The 15,924-nt window shown below is 41.6% G+C and overlaps 1 protein-coding gene across 1 annotated transcript; it reads left to right on the top strand.

Annotated features, from left to right (window-relative positions):
• The first annotated feature begins 372 nt into the window (after positions 1 to 372).
• On the top strand, positions 373 to 15,737 carry LOC110494344 (guanine nucleotide-binding protein G(t) subunit alpha-2). The gene is made up of 9 exons (XM_021569314.3): positions 373 to 964; positions 8,510 to 8,552; positions 12,517 to 12,658; positions 12,879 to 13,036; positions 13,158 to 13,286; positions 13,460 to 13,589; positions 14,096 to 14,249; positions 14,441 to 14,647; positions 14,900 to 15,737. The coding sequence occupies exons 1-8, from the start codon at positions 847 to 849 to the stop codon at positions 14,629 to 14,631; spliced, it is 1,065 nt and encodes a 354-aa protein (XP_021424989.1). The 5' UTR covers positions 373 to 846; the 3' UTR covers positions 14,632 to 14,647; positions 14,900 to 15,737.
• Positions 15,738 to 15,924: the final 187 nt, after the last annotated feature.

Here is a 15,924-nt window from a genome sequence, read left to right on the forward strand (position 1 = left end):
TGTCTCTCTCCTCATCTGAGTGCAAAAGGCCAGTGACGTATGATTTATTGTAAGTGGTAGAGCTTGACCAGAAAGGCAACACTGTTGTTTAATGCGTTCTATCCTCAACGGATCACTCAACCCGTGCCAGGAAACGAGACCTGATGCCTGTTAAACTCTCCATCCTTCACCAGCATAGTCACAAAGCTAAGGTCTTACGTTGTAGAAATGCCTTATGATCACACGGCCTTCACAGTCAAATCACAAAGTGACAAATAACGTATATTCATGGCTCAGATTTGCATGCCAATTGTCACTGGCCATGGAACAAAAAGAACACTTGACACCATCTATTTTTGAGTCATACTTGACAGAAGCTGGGCGAACTAAATTGTGCAAGAGGAAGTCAACTTGGAACATCCATATGTTCTCTATTTCTAATCCACCCATCTCTTTCTAAATCCAATGGAGTTTGCCATTTTTAACCTTCACTTTTGCCCTCTGCTTCATCCTAATTGGATCTAACGGTTCCCATGGGAACGCCAGAAAAAGCCCTACCCAATCCCAACCTGACGGCAAGATGTCAGGTTTAGCGTAGGGGAATTAGGGAGGGCTAACACCAGAGAGGACAGCTTCCCTTAGTCCCCAAGCAGTGATTGTCTGACTGTGTGTCAGTATACATCTCCGGTGCCCTCTTCCTCCAGTCACCAACCACGGACTGAGGCCAGGATCCCCTGTTCCCAGCCCCCACCTCTGCCTCCCTCTGTCCCGGTCTCCCAGTGTACCCCTCAGACGCCGGGAGCGGCCGGCCGCATTTCCGTACCACACAGGATCTTGGCTTGAAAGAGTGATAAAAAAAAGTACAAAATGGGAGCCGGAGGAAGTGTCGAAGACAAGGCATTAGCCGCAAAGTCCAAGGAGCTGGAAAAGCAGCTGGCGGAGGATGCGGACAAAGAATCCAAGACAGTCAAGCTTCTGCTGCTTGGTAAGGAGCTGTTGTGCTTGTGGGGCTTCTTCTGAAAGTGCAGAAAAGTAGAATGGAACACTCAACTGGCTTATGGTCTGTTAGCATATAAACCTGAACAGTGTCTGATGCAAACGCTTAGGATAAGCATAATCTTCTTTAAAAAACTGGAAAAAAAAGATATTGGTTGGAGATGAGAAAGTATGCAACTACAGTATGTGCCCTGTTTTTGGAGAAATGGTCACACCGCTTTTTTTCTTGTCGGAGTGGGGGGGGGGCATTGTATTGGAAATTTCACAGCAATAAAAGTTACAAATAGTTTAAGTTTACATTATGTAAACATTTGAGTTTTTGCGATGAGGCAGTCATACCAACCTGTATGAGCTTAAGCATCAGCCATAGCAAACCTTTATGAGCATAAGCATAATATAAGATTTACATTGGTAGGTTACACTAATGACAACAGTTGTGAATATTCACTGGTGAAGTTGACATAGTTGTTGTGAAGTCTTTAACACTTTGATATGGTCACTTGATCGGTGGAGCTCTTTTCTCAAGGTCATTCTGGAACATTTTCAGTAGCTAAATAGAGGCTCTTGTGGGAAGCACCTCTGAAATTATCAGAATTTGGATAAATGTAATACGCTTTTCCATTTGTGTAACACTTCCAGACTTGTGGAAACTTGCCAATGCTGAAATGGTACATTCAAAAACGGGCTATTCAATCAGGACTCTAGCGTTGATCCTGACATTGTATCTAAGTCTCCGGTATATATGAAAAGAGTTTAACAGTAAAAGTTATTAAAGTAGTTCATAATCTGTTATATACTGTATTGGTGTTCTGTCTTTGCACATTTACTATATTTGCACATTCAACGTGACCCATGTCACTATAATGGATACAAACAGATAAACATGTCAAGCTGAAAGTAGCTTACATTAAATCAGATAAGCCCAGAGTGGCTGCTGCTGTTACCTCAAGACTGAGATGAGAAATCATGAGCTTGTGAGGTCAGAGGTGTAAAAAAACAACATAGTAAAAGGCAATACCATTTCTATTGACCGAAACAACAAGTTCTCTCATACTGACATAATCTGTATGACAGTCGTTACTGTAGTATAGGGTGTATGGGATAATTTAATGTTTCTCAGCAGCAATAAAGTTAATAGGTGAGTAAGTTCCCCTGAAATGGAACGTGTTGATTCATAACTAGGCTACTAGAAGGGAAGTTGTAAGTCTATTTCTATATTAGTGACATCAAAATACATTTTGATTCTGAGAAAGGTCTGGAAAGTGTAAAATATGGAGCACTACCTAGCAGGGAATCAGATTAGTGGTAATGTTTGGTTCTGAAAGGATTGGAAGAGCCCTATGTTGTCTTCATAGGTTATGAAACCAGGCTTATATATTTATATATTTCTGTATAAGTGGCCAAGGTTATGAATGTTGACATATCAGATGCATTTTTTCAATAGAGTATGTAAAACAATGAGCCGTAGATACGTGTCATGAGCTCTGGTTATAAATAGCTTTGTGAGAGTTCAGGGGCAGGATTTAGTAAGCTTTTCTCATAGGATCATGGTAACCCAATTATGCTTTCTTTCCTGCCACTTAGACTCCCTGTAATCATTTCTCTAGCACTGGGTTACAACATGGCCCCACCTTAAAAAATGCATAATCAAATGCTAATTAATAATGTCACAGAGACAAAAAAGTAAGGGCCAAGCTAATTGACAAGGGCCAAATACATTAACACTGCAATTCTGAGGAGCCAAATACAACAAGTACCAAGCCACTAAAAGGTTGCAGACTATAGAGTCAACAGAGGACTTCCAGAGAAACTCAGTTGGGTCAACCATCAGAGTAACCAGAGCTAGCAGCAACAAAGCTCATTAGGATAAATTACAAGAGCCAATTACTATCTGGGCCATAGATCATGCATTTACAATAATGGAGCCAGAACATCCACCTGAGTTTACAACAGATCAAAGCTGCAGATGTTACATCCTATACACCATAACCCCTGTCTACACCCCTCACTAACAGTAAATAGGGGCCATGGTCCACATTTTAAACTAAACAAATGAGATACTGTGGCAGCTGAAGCAATTGGTCAAATATTGACACATTGCAAAAGTGAAGTCCTGTGAAATGACTGACCCACAATCCAGTTGGCAGTACTGCAACCATAACATTGTGAGTTGAGGCTCTGTGGACGAAAAACAGCAATTTAATGCCATCAAACCTCATGTCTCCTGTTGCTCCTGCAGAACACAACACAGATGCAACACAGCCAACTCTCTGGCAGAACTATGGAGTAACAATTACTAAACACAGAGTTGTTCTGTATTTTGAATGAAATGTGAAACATCTGTATTACTTTTGTCATATTAAACAACATTTGCTGTCAGAGCTTAGTGTATGATGTGTGTCTTGGGTGCAAGAACAGTGACTACTCAACTCTTGCTTAAAAAGAAATAAGCAATTGAACATTGCCTTGGCAGAAGGACATTTTCTGTAGCTTCATGGGTGAGCCACTTTATTTGATACACGGTGCCATCTTCTGGTTCTAAGCTGAAGTTGAGAGATGCTTCAGGTATCAATGACAGATTAGTATTTACAGTATTATTAGGCCAACAGTTTATTTCTGTGTCAGCTCATTACAGTCTTTTCTTTCATCGGGAGGTAGGGATTCAAGAGTTAGGTATGAGTTTAAACTAGGTCTCTGTTTATCTAAAGCAGTTTTACAACAAAATTGATGGTGAAGTGTTTTTACAGGATTAAAATATAGTTGGCTTTTTGGGAAACATGGAACCTCAAGAGACCATCAAAACAACTATGAAATCAGAGAGGCAATTGCTTACAGCCATTTGGCACAAATAAAGCATGGATTAGTGGAGTTGTGTTGCAGAGACAGCCCCCTAAGCACAGACCGACACACGTTTTTTGGACATCTTGTTTTGGTCCTGTCCGGACCGGCGGTCTTTTACTTTGTGTGGTCCGAACAGCCTTGATTTCAACGTCGGACTGGACTGAATCTTAACCAAATTTCACAAGTTTGGACAACACAGTACAGTAGAGCACAGTACATTACAGTACATTACAGTACAATAGATAACATCTAAGTATAGTGTACAGTACAATAGAGCACAGCAGAGTGAAGTACAGTAAAGTTCAGAACAGCAAAGTACAGTATAATGCGCTCTACTCTAATGTACTCTACTGAACTAAACTGTACTCTACTGAATTAAACTGTACTGCATTGTGCCCTACTTTACCGTACTCTACTGAATAAAACTACTGTCCTGTACCATACTGTACTCTACTTTGCTGTACTGGTCTGTTCAAGCTCCTGAAACATAACCTAAACATCTATCTGTTCAGATTTCACATTTGTATTTGTTTGGGTGCAGAGTTTATTAGAATAATACCCAGCAAAGTCTGCAAGTGTTTGTTTTTACATTTTGGCCATTCAGCAGACGCTCTTATGCAGAGTGCATTCAACCAAGGTAGATAAACAACAACATATCACAATCATAGCGACAACAAAAAAAAGATCTGTAACTGTTGCTAAGAATGTTATTGTAGTTGAAGTGGTCTGTTGGATAATTCCATTGGTTGGACTACTTTGAACTAGCCTGGCTGACTTGACCCATGTCACTCACAGCGCAGGAAGAGTTGTGACACACATTAACATTTGTTAATGCAATATTTGTTCAGAAAATCTGTGACGGGTTTGATTGGTTCTCTCAAATGTTTTTTTGTTGAAAATCCAACTGTTGTAATAGAAGGGGGTGGAGCTCAGGGGCAGTGTGTGACTGTGGATGTTTGTGAGAAAGACGGAAGGAAGGAGAGCCAATCAGTAAAAGCCAGCCACCTTTCATTATCGACACATTGTGCTGACAACATCAAAAGAGCCATTCAGGAGGACTTGAGAGTTAGGTCTTAGGACTAACTTTGAACATCGTCGTTGCCAGTTTTAAAGCTTTTGATCTTCAGTTGGCTCCTCTTTCCTGTATGGATTTTAAAATAATTATTGTGATATAATGCTTACTTCATTGTGCAGTGGAAATTTGTCATTGTAAATTTCCTACATTGTAAATAATAGTGAAGACATCAAAACTATGAAATAACATTCATGTAGTAACCAAAAAAGTGTTCAATAAATCAAAATATATTTTAGATTTTAGATTCTTCAAAGTAGCCACCCTTTGCCTTGATGACAGCTTTGCACATTATTGGCATTCTCTCAACCAGCTTCATGAAGAATGCTTTTCCAACAGTCTTGAAGGAGTTCCCACATATGGTGAGCACTTATTCCTTCACTCTGCGGTCCAACTCATACCAAACCCTCTCAATTGGGTTGAGGTTGGGTGATTGTGGAGGCCAGGTCATCTGATGCAGCACTCCATCACTCTCCTTCTTGGTCAAATAGCCCTTACACAGCCTGGAGGAGTGTGTTGGGTCACTGTCCTGTTGCAAAATAAATTATTTCCCCAATAAGTGTAAACCAGATGGCATGGCGTATTGCAGCAGAATGCTGTGGTAGCCATGGTGGTTAAGTGTGCCTTGAATTCTAAATAAATCACAGACAGTGTCACCAGAAAAGCACCTCCACACCATCACACCTCCTCCTCCATGCTTCACAGTGGGAACCACACATGTGGAGATCATCCGTTCACCTACTCTGCGTCTCACAAAAACACGGCGGTTGGAACCAAAAATCTCAAATTTGGACTCATCAGACCAAAAGGACAGATTTCCACCGGTTTAATGTCCATTGCCCTTTAGTAGTGGTTTCATTGCAGCAATTCGACCATGAAGGCCTGATTCACGCAGTCTCCTCTGAACAGTTGATGTTGAGATGTGTCTGTTACTTGAACTCTGTGAAACATTTATTTGGTCTGCAATTTCTGAGGCTGGTAACTCTAATGAACTTATCCTCTGCAGCAGATGTAACTCTGGGTCTTCCTTTCCTGTGGCGGTCCTCATGAGATCCAGTTTCATCACAGCACTTTATGGTTTTTGCGACTGCAAAGTTTTGGACATTTTCCGGATTGACTGACCTTCAAGTTTTAAAGTAATGATGGTCTGTCATTTCTCTTTGATTTTTTTGAGCTGTTCTTGACATAATATGGATTTGGTCTTTTACCAAATAGGGCTATCTTCCGTATACCACCCCTACATTGGCACAACACAACTGATTGGCTCAAATGCAAAAAGAAAGAAAGAAATTCCGCAAATTAAATTTCAACAAGGCACACCTGTTAATTGAAATGCATTCCAAGTGACTACCTCATGAAGCTGGTTGAGAGAATGCCAATAGTGTTGCAAAGCTGTCATCAAGGCAAAGGGTGGCTACTTTGAAGACTCTCAAATATAAGACATATTTTTATTTGTTTAACACTTTTTTGGTTACCACATGATTCCATATGTGTTATTTCATAGTTTTAATGTCTTCACTATTACTCTACAATGTAGAAAATAGTACAAATAAAGAAAAACCCTGGAATGAGTCGGTGTGTCTAAACTTTTCAACTTTCATTCAGAACCGAAAATTAACCTGATTTCAACGTCAGGAAAAAACATATTTTCACCTTTTATTTAAAGGATGGGCAACCGGCTGTTTTATTGTCACATATATTGGATAGGTGCAGTAAAATGCGTTGTTTTAAAGGGTCAGCCATAGTAGTACTGCACCCCTGGAGCCTTGCTCAAAGGCACATAGATTTTTCACCTCTCGTATTCAAACCAGCAACCTTTCTGTTACTGTCCCAACTCTCTAACCGCTAGGCTACCTGCCGCCCTAATAGTAGAATACAGATGCAATTTCGAAATTTGGTTGTGCATCAGAGTTTTCCTATTGTTATGTCAGGCACTGAGAGTCACTCAGTTAGCTAAACATTTTAGTCTAGCCGGCTATCTAAACGTAGTAATCATGGTCGAATTACCGACCGACGGGCCTCATTGATTTTGTTAGTCACTTTCACTCAGATATAATATTTAAAAAAATGGAAAAATGGCTCTCCACCCTATGGCAACGTGTATAATTGCAAAATAAATGCTGTAAAACTGCAAAAATATATCTCCGCCCCATGGCAAACTGTGTAGAATTGCAGGAAATTAACTCAATTTTGTCCCTACACTGTCAAGAGAGGGTCCACTAAAATGTTTTGCTCACAAGGTGGAGAGATAAACAAAATTCCACTTAGTGCCCCCAAAAGGCTATAGGGCTGGCTCTGACTACATGTGTGGGTATGAATGCTGGTACACAGACCCGCGAGCCACTGCGGCTCCTCATGAGGAGTTTTCCTGGCGTCCCCCACCCCCATCAAAGTTGCCTATCCTTTGTTCAGAACCTAAAATGTACCAAACTTCAACGTCTGGAGAATACGTCTTTTCAACATAATTTTGCCTACTGGGAGACTTCTGGTTAAAGTCTCTTAAAGTCTCTTAAACCTTTACCTACACATAAGTAAGAGAAGAATCAGCAACAGAGTGTAAAGGAAAACCAACCATCCTGCAGAAATTAAACAGTTGTGATAACTGACATGAGGTCAAGAAGACAGAGCAGTGACGTCTTCGCTTATCGGACAATCCTCTGAGAGGCTTTTCAACCTCAGGCCTCCTTACCCAAGGCCTCTCAAATCCCTCCATTTAGGCCTGAGCTAATAAGGTCACTGGCCTCTGCTAAACCATTGGGACAGATGTCAATCACATTAGCCATTAACCCTTTCATACGCCCAATTCAAAATAGTCAGGAATCTTAGATGGCCCCCTTGAGGTGGCGTGTGGAACAACAAATCAGCTCGTGGTGACAATCGCATTTGATATAAACCCAGAGTGAAATTTGCTTACTGGTATTATTACATTAAAATTCACTGCTCATCTAAGTCTGCCCTACGGCCCAGAACTTGTTTACTCTGTTCCTATTCCTCCCCAACTAAGTTTGTTGTTACAGTTCATGCAGAGAAATGGGCTAAGCTGTTAGTGTAGTGTGTGATGGGAAATGTCCTATAGGATATGCAATGGTACAAATGCAACAACAACATGCAGAAACAAAGCTAAACACAAAACAGAAGATCATGATAGAACGGATGTGAAAGAACTGTAACTGTCACTTTTGCAACACCACTGAATGCTTGTGTGTGTGTCTAAAAGCACTGGATCTGTGGCAGTGGAGGGGAGGGGCAACTGCTGACGTTCCTCTTTCACTATGTGCCATCATTATGAATCTCTTTGCTCATGCTATGTTTCGGCCCTTGGTTTCCCTTTAACCAAACTACAGGGTGAATGATGATGATGTGTTTGTACATTTAAAAAAAAAAAAAATGTGTACCTTTATTTAACTAGGCAAGTCAGTTAAGAACAAATTCTTATTTTCAATGATGGCCTAGGAACAGCGGGTTAACTGCCTGTTCAGGGGCAGAACAACAGATTGTGCTTGGGGGTTTGAACTTGCAACCTTCCCGTTACTAGTCCAACGCTCTAACCACTAGGCTACCCTGCTGCCCCAACATGGGAAAGCCCTTGTAACATATCTACTTCTTAATTTGTTTCACCAGGTGCTGGTGAGTCTGGGAAGAGCACAATTGTTAAGCAGATGAAGTGAGTATAACAAAACAAATGCATTGTATCTCTCATTCCTCCTCACTCACATGCAGGCAACCTTGTCCAAATACTGTAACATCACTCTAAAAGGTGTAAACTGGGTGTTCAACAAGATGGACTAAGTTAATAGCTCATAATCACAACAGAATTAACCATAATATAATAGATTGTGGTGGCTGCAATTGACATGTACCCTTACAGAACAAAACACTTGCTGAAACATGCAACAAGTACCAGTTCTTGCCACTAGTGATTGTTGGTATGTACACTGCTCAAAAAAATAAAGGGAACACTAAAATAACACATCCTAGATCTGAATTAATGAAATATTCTTATTAAATACTTTTTTTCTTTACATAGTTGAATGTGCTGACAACAAAATCACACAAAAATTCTCAATGGAAATCAAATTTATCAACCCATGGAGGTCTGGATTTGGAGTCACACCCAAAATTAAAGTGGAAAACCACACTACAGTCTGATCCAACTTTGATGTAATGTCCTTAAAACAAGTCAAAATGAAGCTCAGTAGTGTGTGTGGCCTACACGTGCCTGTATGACCTCCCTACAACGCCTGGGCATGCTCCTGATGAGGTGGCGGATGGTCTCCTGAGGGATCTCCTGCCAGACCTGGACTAAAGCATCCGCCAACTCCTGGACAGTCTGTGGTGCAACGTGGCGTTGGTGGATGGAGCGAGACATGATGTCCCAGATGTGCTCAATTGGATTCAGGTCTGGGGAACGGGCGGGCCAGTCCATAGCATCAATGCCTTCCTCTTGCAGGAACTGCTGACACACTCCAGCCACATGAGGTCTAGCATTGTCTTGCATTAGGAGGAACCCAGGGCCAACCGCACCAGCATATGGTCTCACAAGGGGTCTGAGGATCTCATCTCGGTACCTAATGGCAGTCAGGCTACCTCTGGCGAGCACATGGAGGGCTGTGCAGCCCCCCAAAGAAATGCCACCCCACACCATGACTGACCCACCGCCAAACCGGTAATGTTGGAGGATATTGCAGGCAGCAGAACGTTCTCCACGGCGTCTCCAGACTCCGTCACGTCTGTCACGTGCTCAGTGAGAACCTATTTTCATCTGTGAAGAGCACAGGGCACGAATTTGCCAATCTTGGTGTTCTCTGGCAAATGCCAAACGTCCTGCAAAGTGTTGGGCTGTAAGCACAACCCCCACCTGTGGACGTTGGGCCCTCATACCACCCTCATGGAGTCTGTTTCTGACCGTTTGAGCAGACACATGCACATTTGTGGCCTGCTGGAGGTCATTTTGCAGGGCTCTGGCAGTGCTCCTCCTGCTCCTCCTTGCACAAAGGCGGAGGTAGCGGTCCTGCTGCTGGGTTGTTGCCCTCCTACGGTCTCCTCCACGTCTCCTGATGTACTGGCCTGTCTCCTGGTAGCGCCTCCATGCTCTGGACACTACGCTGACAGACACAGCAAACCTTCTTGCCACAGCTCGCATTGATGTTCCATCCTGGATGAGCTGCACTACCTGAGCAACTTGTGTGGGTTGTAGACTCCGTCTCATGCTACCACTAGAGTGAAAGCACCGCCAACATTCAAAAGTGACCAAAACATCAGCCAGGAAGCATAGAAACTGAGAAGTGGTCTGGTCACCACTTGCAGAACCACTCCTTTATTGGGGGTGTCTTGCTAAATGCCTATAATTTCCCCCTGTTCCATTTGCACAACAGCATGTGAAATGTATTGTCAATCAGTGTTGCTTCCTAAGTGGACAGTTTGATTTCACAGAAGTGTGATTGACTTGGAGTTACATTGTGTTGTTTAAGTGTTCCCTTTATTTTTTTGAGCAGTGTATTTATTTGGACAGTGAAGATAAACGTGTAATTTGGCTCTATACTCCAGCATTTTTAATATATGAGGCGGCAGTACAGGATTTCACCTTTTATTTTCAGGTATTTTCATACCTTTTTAGAAATGAATGCACTTTATGTATCGAGTCCCCACATTTGAAGGTTTCATAAGTACACTATATATACACACAAAAGTATGTGGACACCCCTTCAAATGACTGAATTTGACTATTTCAGCCACACCTGTTGCTGACATGTGTATAAAATCAAGCACACAGTCATGCAATCTCCATAGAAAACATTGGAAGTAGAATGGCCTTACTGAAGAGTTCAGTTACTTTCAACACGGCACCGTCATAGAATGCCACCTTTCCAACAAGTCAGCTCGTAAAATGTATGCCCTGCTAGAGCTGCCATGGTCAACTGTAAGTGCTGTTATTGTGAAGTGGAAACGTCTAGGAGCAACAACGGCTCAGCCGCGAAGTGGTAGGCCACAGAAGCTCACAGAACGGGACTGCAGAGTGCTGAAGCGTGTAAAAATCATCTGTAACACTCACTACAGAGTTCCAAACTGCCTCTCGACGCAACAATAGCACAAAAACTGTCCATCGGGAGCTTATGAAATGGGTTTCCATGGCCAAGCAGGCGGATACAAGTCTAAGATCCCAATGCGCAATGCTAAGCGTCGGCTGGAGTGGTGTAAAGCTCGCCGCCATTGGACTCTGGAGCAGTGGATACGCGTTCTCTGGAGTGATGAATCGCGCGTCACCATCTTGCAGTCCGACAAACAGATCTTGGTTTGGCAGATGCCAGGAGAATGCTACCTGCCCGAATGCATAGTGCCAACTGTAAAGTTTGGTGGAGGAGGAATAATGGTCTGAGACTGTTTTTCATGGTTTGGGGTAGGCCCTTTAGATCCAGTGAAGGAACATCTTAACACTGTAGCATACAATGACATTCTAGACGATTCTGTGCTTCCAACTTTGAGGCAACAGTTGGGGAAGGCCCTTTCGTCTTTCAGCATGACAATGCCCCTGTGCACAAGGCGAGATCCATACAGAAATGGTTTGTCAAGATCGGTGTGGAAAAACTTGACTGGCCTGCACAGAGCCCTGACCTCAACCTCATTGAACACCTTTGGGATGAATTGGAATGCCAACTGCAAGCCAGGCCTAAATCCCCCCCATATCAGTGCCTGACCTCACTAATGTTCTTGTGGCTGAATTGAAGTCCCCGCAGCAATGTTCCAACGTCTAGTGGAAAAACCTTCCCAGAAGAGTGGATGCTGTTGTGGCAGCAAAGGGGAGGGGGGACCAACTCCATATTAATGCCCATGATTTTGGAATGAGATGTTTGACCAGCTTTGGTCATGTAGTGTATTTGGACAAATTCACTTACAGTGTATCGCATTTAGTCAAAAGTTTAGCATTTGGTCCCATATTCCTAGCACGCAATGACTACATTAAGCTTGTGACTACAAACTTGCATTTGCAGTTTGTTTTGGTTGTGTGTCAGAGTTACAGATGCACAAAGATCATGCCACCAAAACATACCTCTCGCCATTACCAATAACAGGGAAGGTTCATATTTTTGGTGGGGAATAATATTTATGCTTCTTTTTCACTCATCATTATTCACTCATCATTCATGATTGTGCGTAATCATGGTAGCATCCACATTAATGTAGAAGTGTTTAGAAACATATTATATTCTTATTTACAATAAAAGTGACTCAATACATTATTTACCATTCATTGCTTTTGGGCACAACAATCCAAATCACAACCAAAACAAACTGCAAATGTATCCAACAAGTTTGTAAAGTCACAAGTTTCATGTGGTCAATATAAGTGAATTTGTCCAAATACCATCAAATGGGAGGACTAGATACATAACATGCTTTCATTTCTTTACTATAAACCAGATATGTATGAATATACTCTCAATTAAAAAGTGACATTCTGTACTGTCACCTCATATAAAACATTTGATATCAAATCCAAAATGCTGGAGTAGAGCCAAATGAAAAGTTATCTTCACTGTCCAAATAAATACGTAGGGGAGTGCATAATGTCAGTTGTATTTGAAACTATAATTACAACCCAACTGTTTTATTCCTCTTATGTTGGGTAGAATTCTCCATCAAGGTGGTTATACCAAAGAAGAACAATTGGAGTTCAGGGCGATCATCTATGGTAACATCCTGCAGTCTGCTCTGGCCATCATCAGAGGCATGGAGATGCTGTCCATTGACTTTGGATCACCAAAAGGAAGTGTGAGTCCCACTCTGCATCTTTAACCTCTTCTGATCCTCCAAACAGACAATGACACACACTGATAGACATTGACACACCAGCAGAAGTTTCGGTAATTGCACGTTATTCCAATAGAAAGAACAACAATACATTGTTAGCTTAGCGAATTAGCTACTTTAGAATGGAAGGAAATGTAAGTTTTAGTAGCGGTAAAACTCACCATTTGACTTCATGGTGCAGGAAGACGGGCAGAAGCTGTCCAACCTGTCAGACTCCATTGAAGAGGGCTCCATGCCCCCTGAGCTGGCTGATGTCATCAAGAGGCTGTGGAGTGACAGTGGTGTCCAGGCCTCCTTCGAGAGAGCAGCCGAGTATCAGCTCAATGACTCTGCTGGCTAGTGAGTGTCACAGCAACTGTTATAGTCTGTTATGACAGTCATATCTTTGCTGGTACGTGTGAGAGTGATTATGTGGGTCTGGGGGTATGGATGTATGCTAAACTGAAATCTCGCTAAACAGCTACCTTGGAGAATTGGACAGAATCACAAAGTCTGATTACCTGCCCAATGAGCAGGACGTGCTGCGTTCTCGAGTCAAGACAACCGGTATCATCGAGGAGCAGTTCTCCTGCAAAGAGCTGCATTTCAGGTGAGGGATTGTTTGCCAAGCATGGGAGACCACAAGCGGCCAATAATGAATCTCCCATACATCCTTGTAGCGTGTTAATTCCCTTTGATCTTGGGTTTGATTTTGCACAATCACCGGTTAAGTCTGTACAGTCAGATGTTAACATCTCACTTCTTTAACCTCTCTTCTGACAGGATGTTTGATGTGGGCGGCCAGCGGTCGGAGAGAAAGAAGTGGATCCATTGTTTCGAGGGTGTAACCTGCATCATCTTCTGCGGAGCCCTCAGTGCTTATGACATGGTGCTCGTAGAGGACGATGAAGTGGTGGGTTTGGTTCTACAGTTGACCTCTGAAAGGTCCATTAGTTTGTAACAGTTGTGGCCTTTTATGCCCAAATTCTGTACTTTTGTACTGTTTACTTCCAGTTCTCTTTTTAATGCTGTGATCCATTTGGTAAGATTGAAAGAGCATCATGATTTCTGATTCTAACTGAAGAGTATTTTCTCCAGTCTGACTTTGAAGTAAACAATGGATTATTCAGTCACAAGGTTAAATAACTCTACTATCCCATCACATGTTAAAGTCCCTAAGGACATAGCTCAGATGACTAAACATTAGGATTGCGTCACAGTCCTATGCCTGATACCACCACCCCAGTTCAAGCACAGAAGACATGTAGAGTTGTGTTTGTGTGATAGTCAAGGGCCCAAAATAGGAAGCAAGATCATATCTTTGGTTTAGAGTAGTTATTATACTAATCCAGCCTGAGGGAGGGTTGATGAAACAGAGGTTGTTGGCACTTAACCTAACTTTTGTACACTTCTCCACAGAACCGTATGCATGAGTCTCTCCACTTGTTCAACAGTATCTGCAACCACAGGTTCTTCGCCACCACCTCCATTGTGCTCTTCCTCAACAAGAAGGATCTTTTTGAAGAGAAGATCAAAAAGGTCCACCTCAGCATCTGCTTCCCAGACTACGATGGTAAGAGTAACAACAAGTAAAAACAGCATAGTACGATTTCCCACGAGCAGGAATGATGGAAACGTTCTGTCTCTTCTTCTGCAATATGATGTAGCAGCAAGATAAACAGAATAGGTACTGTCAATTTCATCACCTACAACTTTAAACAAATAAGAACCACTTTATAAGCTGCCCGCTTTCTCTACCACTAGGCCCCAACACATATGATGATGCCAGTGACTACATCAAGAAGCAGTTTGAGGAGCTGAACATGAAGAAGGGTGTCAAAGAAATCTATTCCCACTTGACCTGCGCCACGGATACAAAGAACGTGGAGATTGTGTTCGGAGCCGTGACAGACATCATTATCAAAGAGAACCTAAAATCTTGCGGTCTGTTCTAAGCAGATACACAAAGAGGTACAGTAGTTATTGCGTTGGTTCTTGAATTCCAAATCGAGGCCTAGCCTGTACAGACACTTCTACTAGATTTGGACAAATCAGATAATAGACTTGCCTCAGACTAGGTGAAATTTTCACCATGATGGATACACCCATCCAATCTTTTCAGATTTAAAGTGCCTCAAGGGTAGGTTCAATTTGGAATTCAGCATCTTATTCTTTTATGTTCTTTTTTTTGCCTAATTTAAAAAAAAACTTTCTTCCTCACAGATTGTATTTTTCCCCTCTTCCCTTCATTTGGATTCATGTTGAAGTTGAGCAGTAGGAACAGAAGGCACAACAGAAGGCTTTGTAATGTCATAAGACTCTTCAATTCTACACTATCCCTTCATTCCTAACTCCCAACACCCTAAATTATGGGTAATGAAGGCAAATACAAAGAAAACAGCCCCTAACTTACTCCAAAGGGAGTCAACACACATGTCCAACAAATCGAACAAAGATGGCAACATGTTCCTCACGGAGACAATGTGGACGATGTCCTTTAGATGGAAATGTGGATAAGAAGTCAGAAGAACAACCGAATGAACACGTTTGATATAGGTACTTTATTAGATATTCTGGGGTTATTTCTGGCTCTTAAATGGTTTGTGTTGAAGAAAGTGTAGAAAGCTGCTCATGGAATCCAATTGATAAACTTATGAAAGGATACATTTTGAAGAGATCCATCTTACTCAACATGGTCAGAGTGAAGTCCTTTCCAATTACACTGTTCTTGCCCAATGATTTTTAATGTTTATATCTAGTTCTGTTTGGATATGCTTACTGTTTCGCACCAGATGTAACACAGTAAAAAGTTATTCAGCTAATTTCAATCAGCGAATTCAAATAGCTGAAATTTAAGAAAAAAGTACCATCAAAACAAGTTAGCAATGTATTTTGTAAATAGGGGACCTTAAACATTAATATTCAAATACGTTATGAAAATGTTCAACATCAGTGACATGTTTAGTGATGTGCATGTATATTCCATTTTGACTACTGACAACTGAACCTGTAACTGACTTGTGAAAGATAAACATTCAAAATAAAAATGTATACATAGCAACTGCCATTTCTGCATGTCATCATTCTTTGTATTTTTTTTTACAAAGATATGTGATATGACCTAAAGGTCACACAAAGTTTATTTACTGTTTAAAGGAATACTTCAAAAAAAAATGTGAGGTGAGCGAGCAAATAAAAATATGAACATTTCAACCCCTTTCAACCCCATTTCAACCCCACAAAATTTC

Source organism: Oncorhynchus mykiss, chromosome 17 (genome assembly GCF_057628025.1).
Source record: "Oncorhynchus mykiss isolate SJ-2025 chromosome 17, ASM5762802v1, whole genome shotgun sequence".
Lineage (NCBI taxonomy): Eukaryota > Metazoa > Chordata > Actinopteri > Salmoniformes > Salmonidae > Oncorhynchus > Oncorhynchus mykiss.

Excerpts from the sequence above, each read along its gene's own strand:
- LOC110494344 (XM_021569314.3), top strand. The coding sequence starts at position 847 with ATGGGAGCCGGAGGAAGTGTCGAAGACAAGGCATTAGCCGCAAAGTCC. Across the intron at positions 13,037-13,157 it reads CTCAATGACTCTGCTGGCTA|CTACCTTGGAGAATTGGACA; the intron begins GTGAGTGTCACA and ends CTCGCTAAACAG. Across the intron at positions 14,250-14,440 it reads CTGCTTCCCAGACTACGATG|GCCCCAACACATATGATGAT; the intron begins GTAAGAGTAACA and ends CTCTACCACTAG.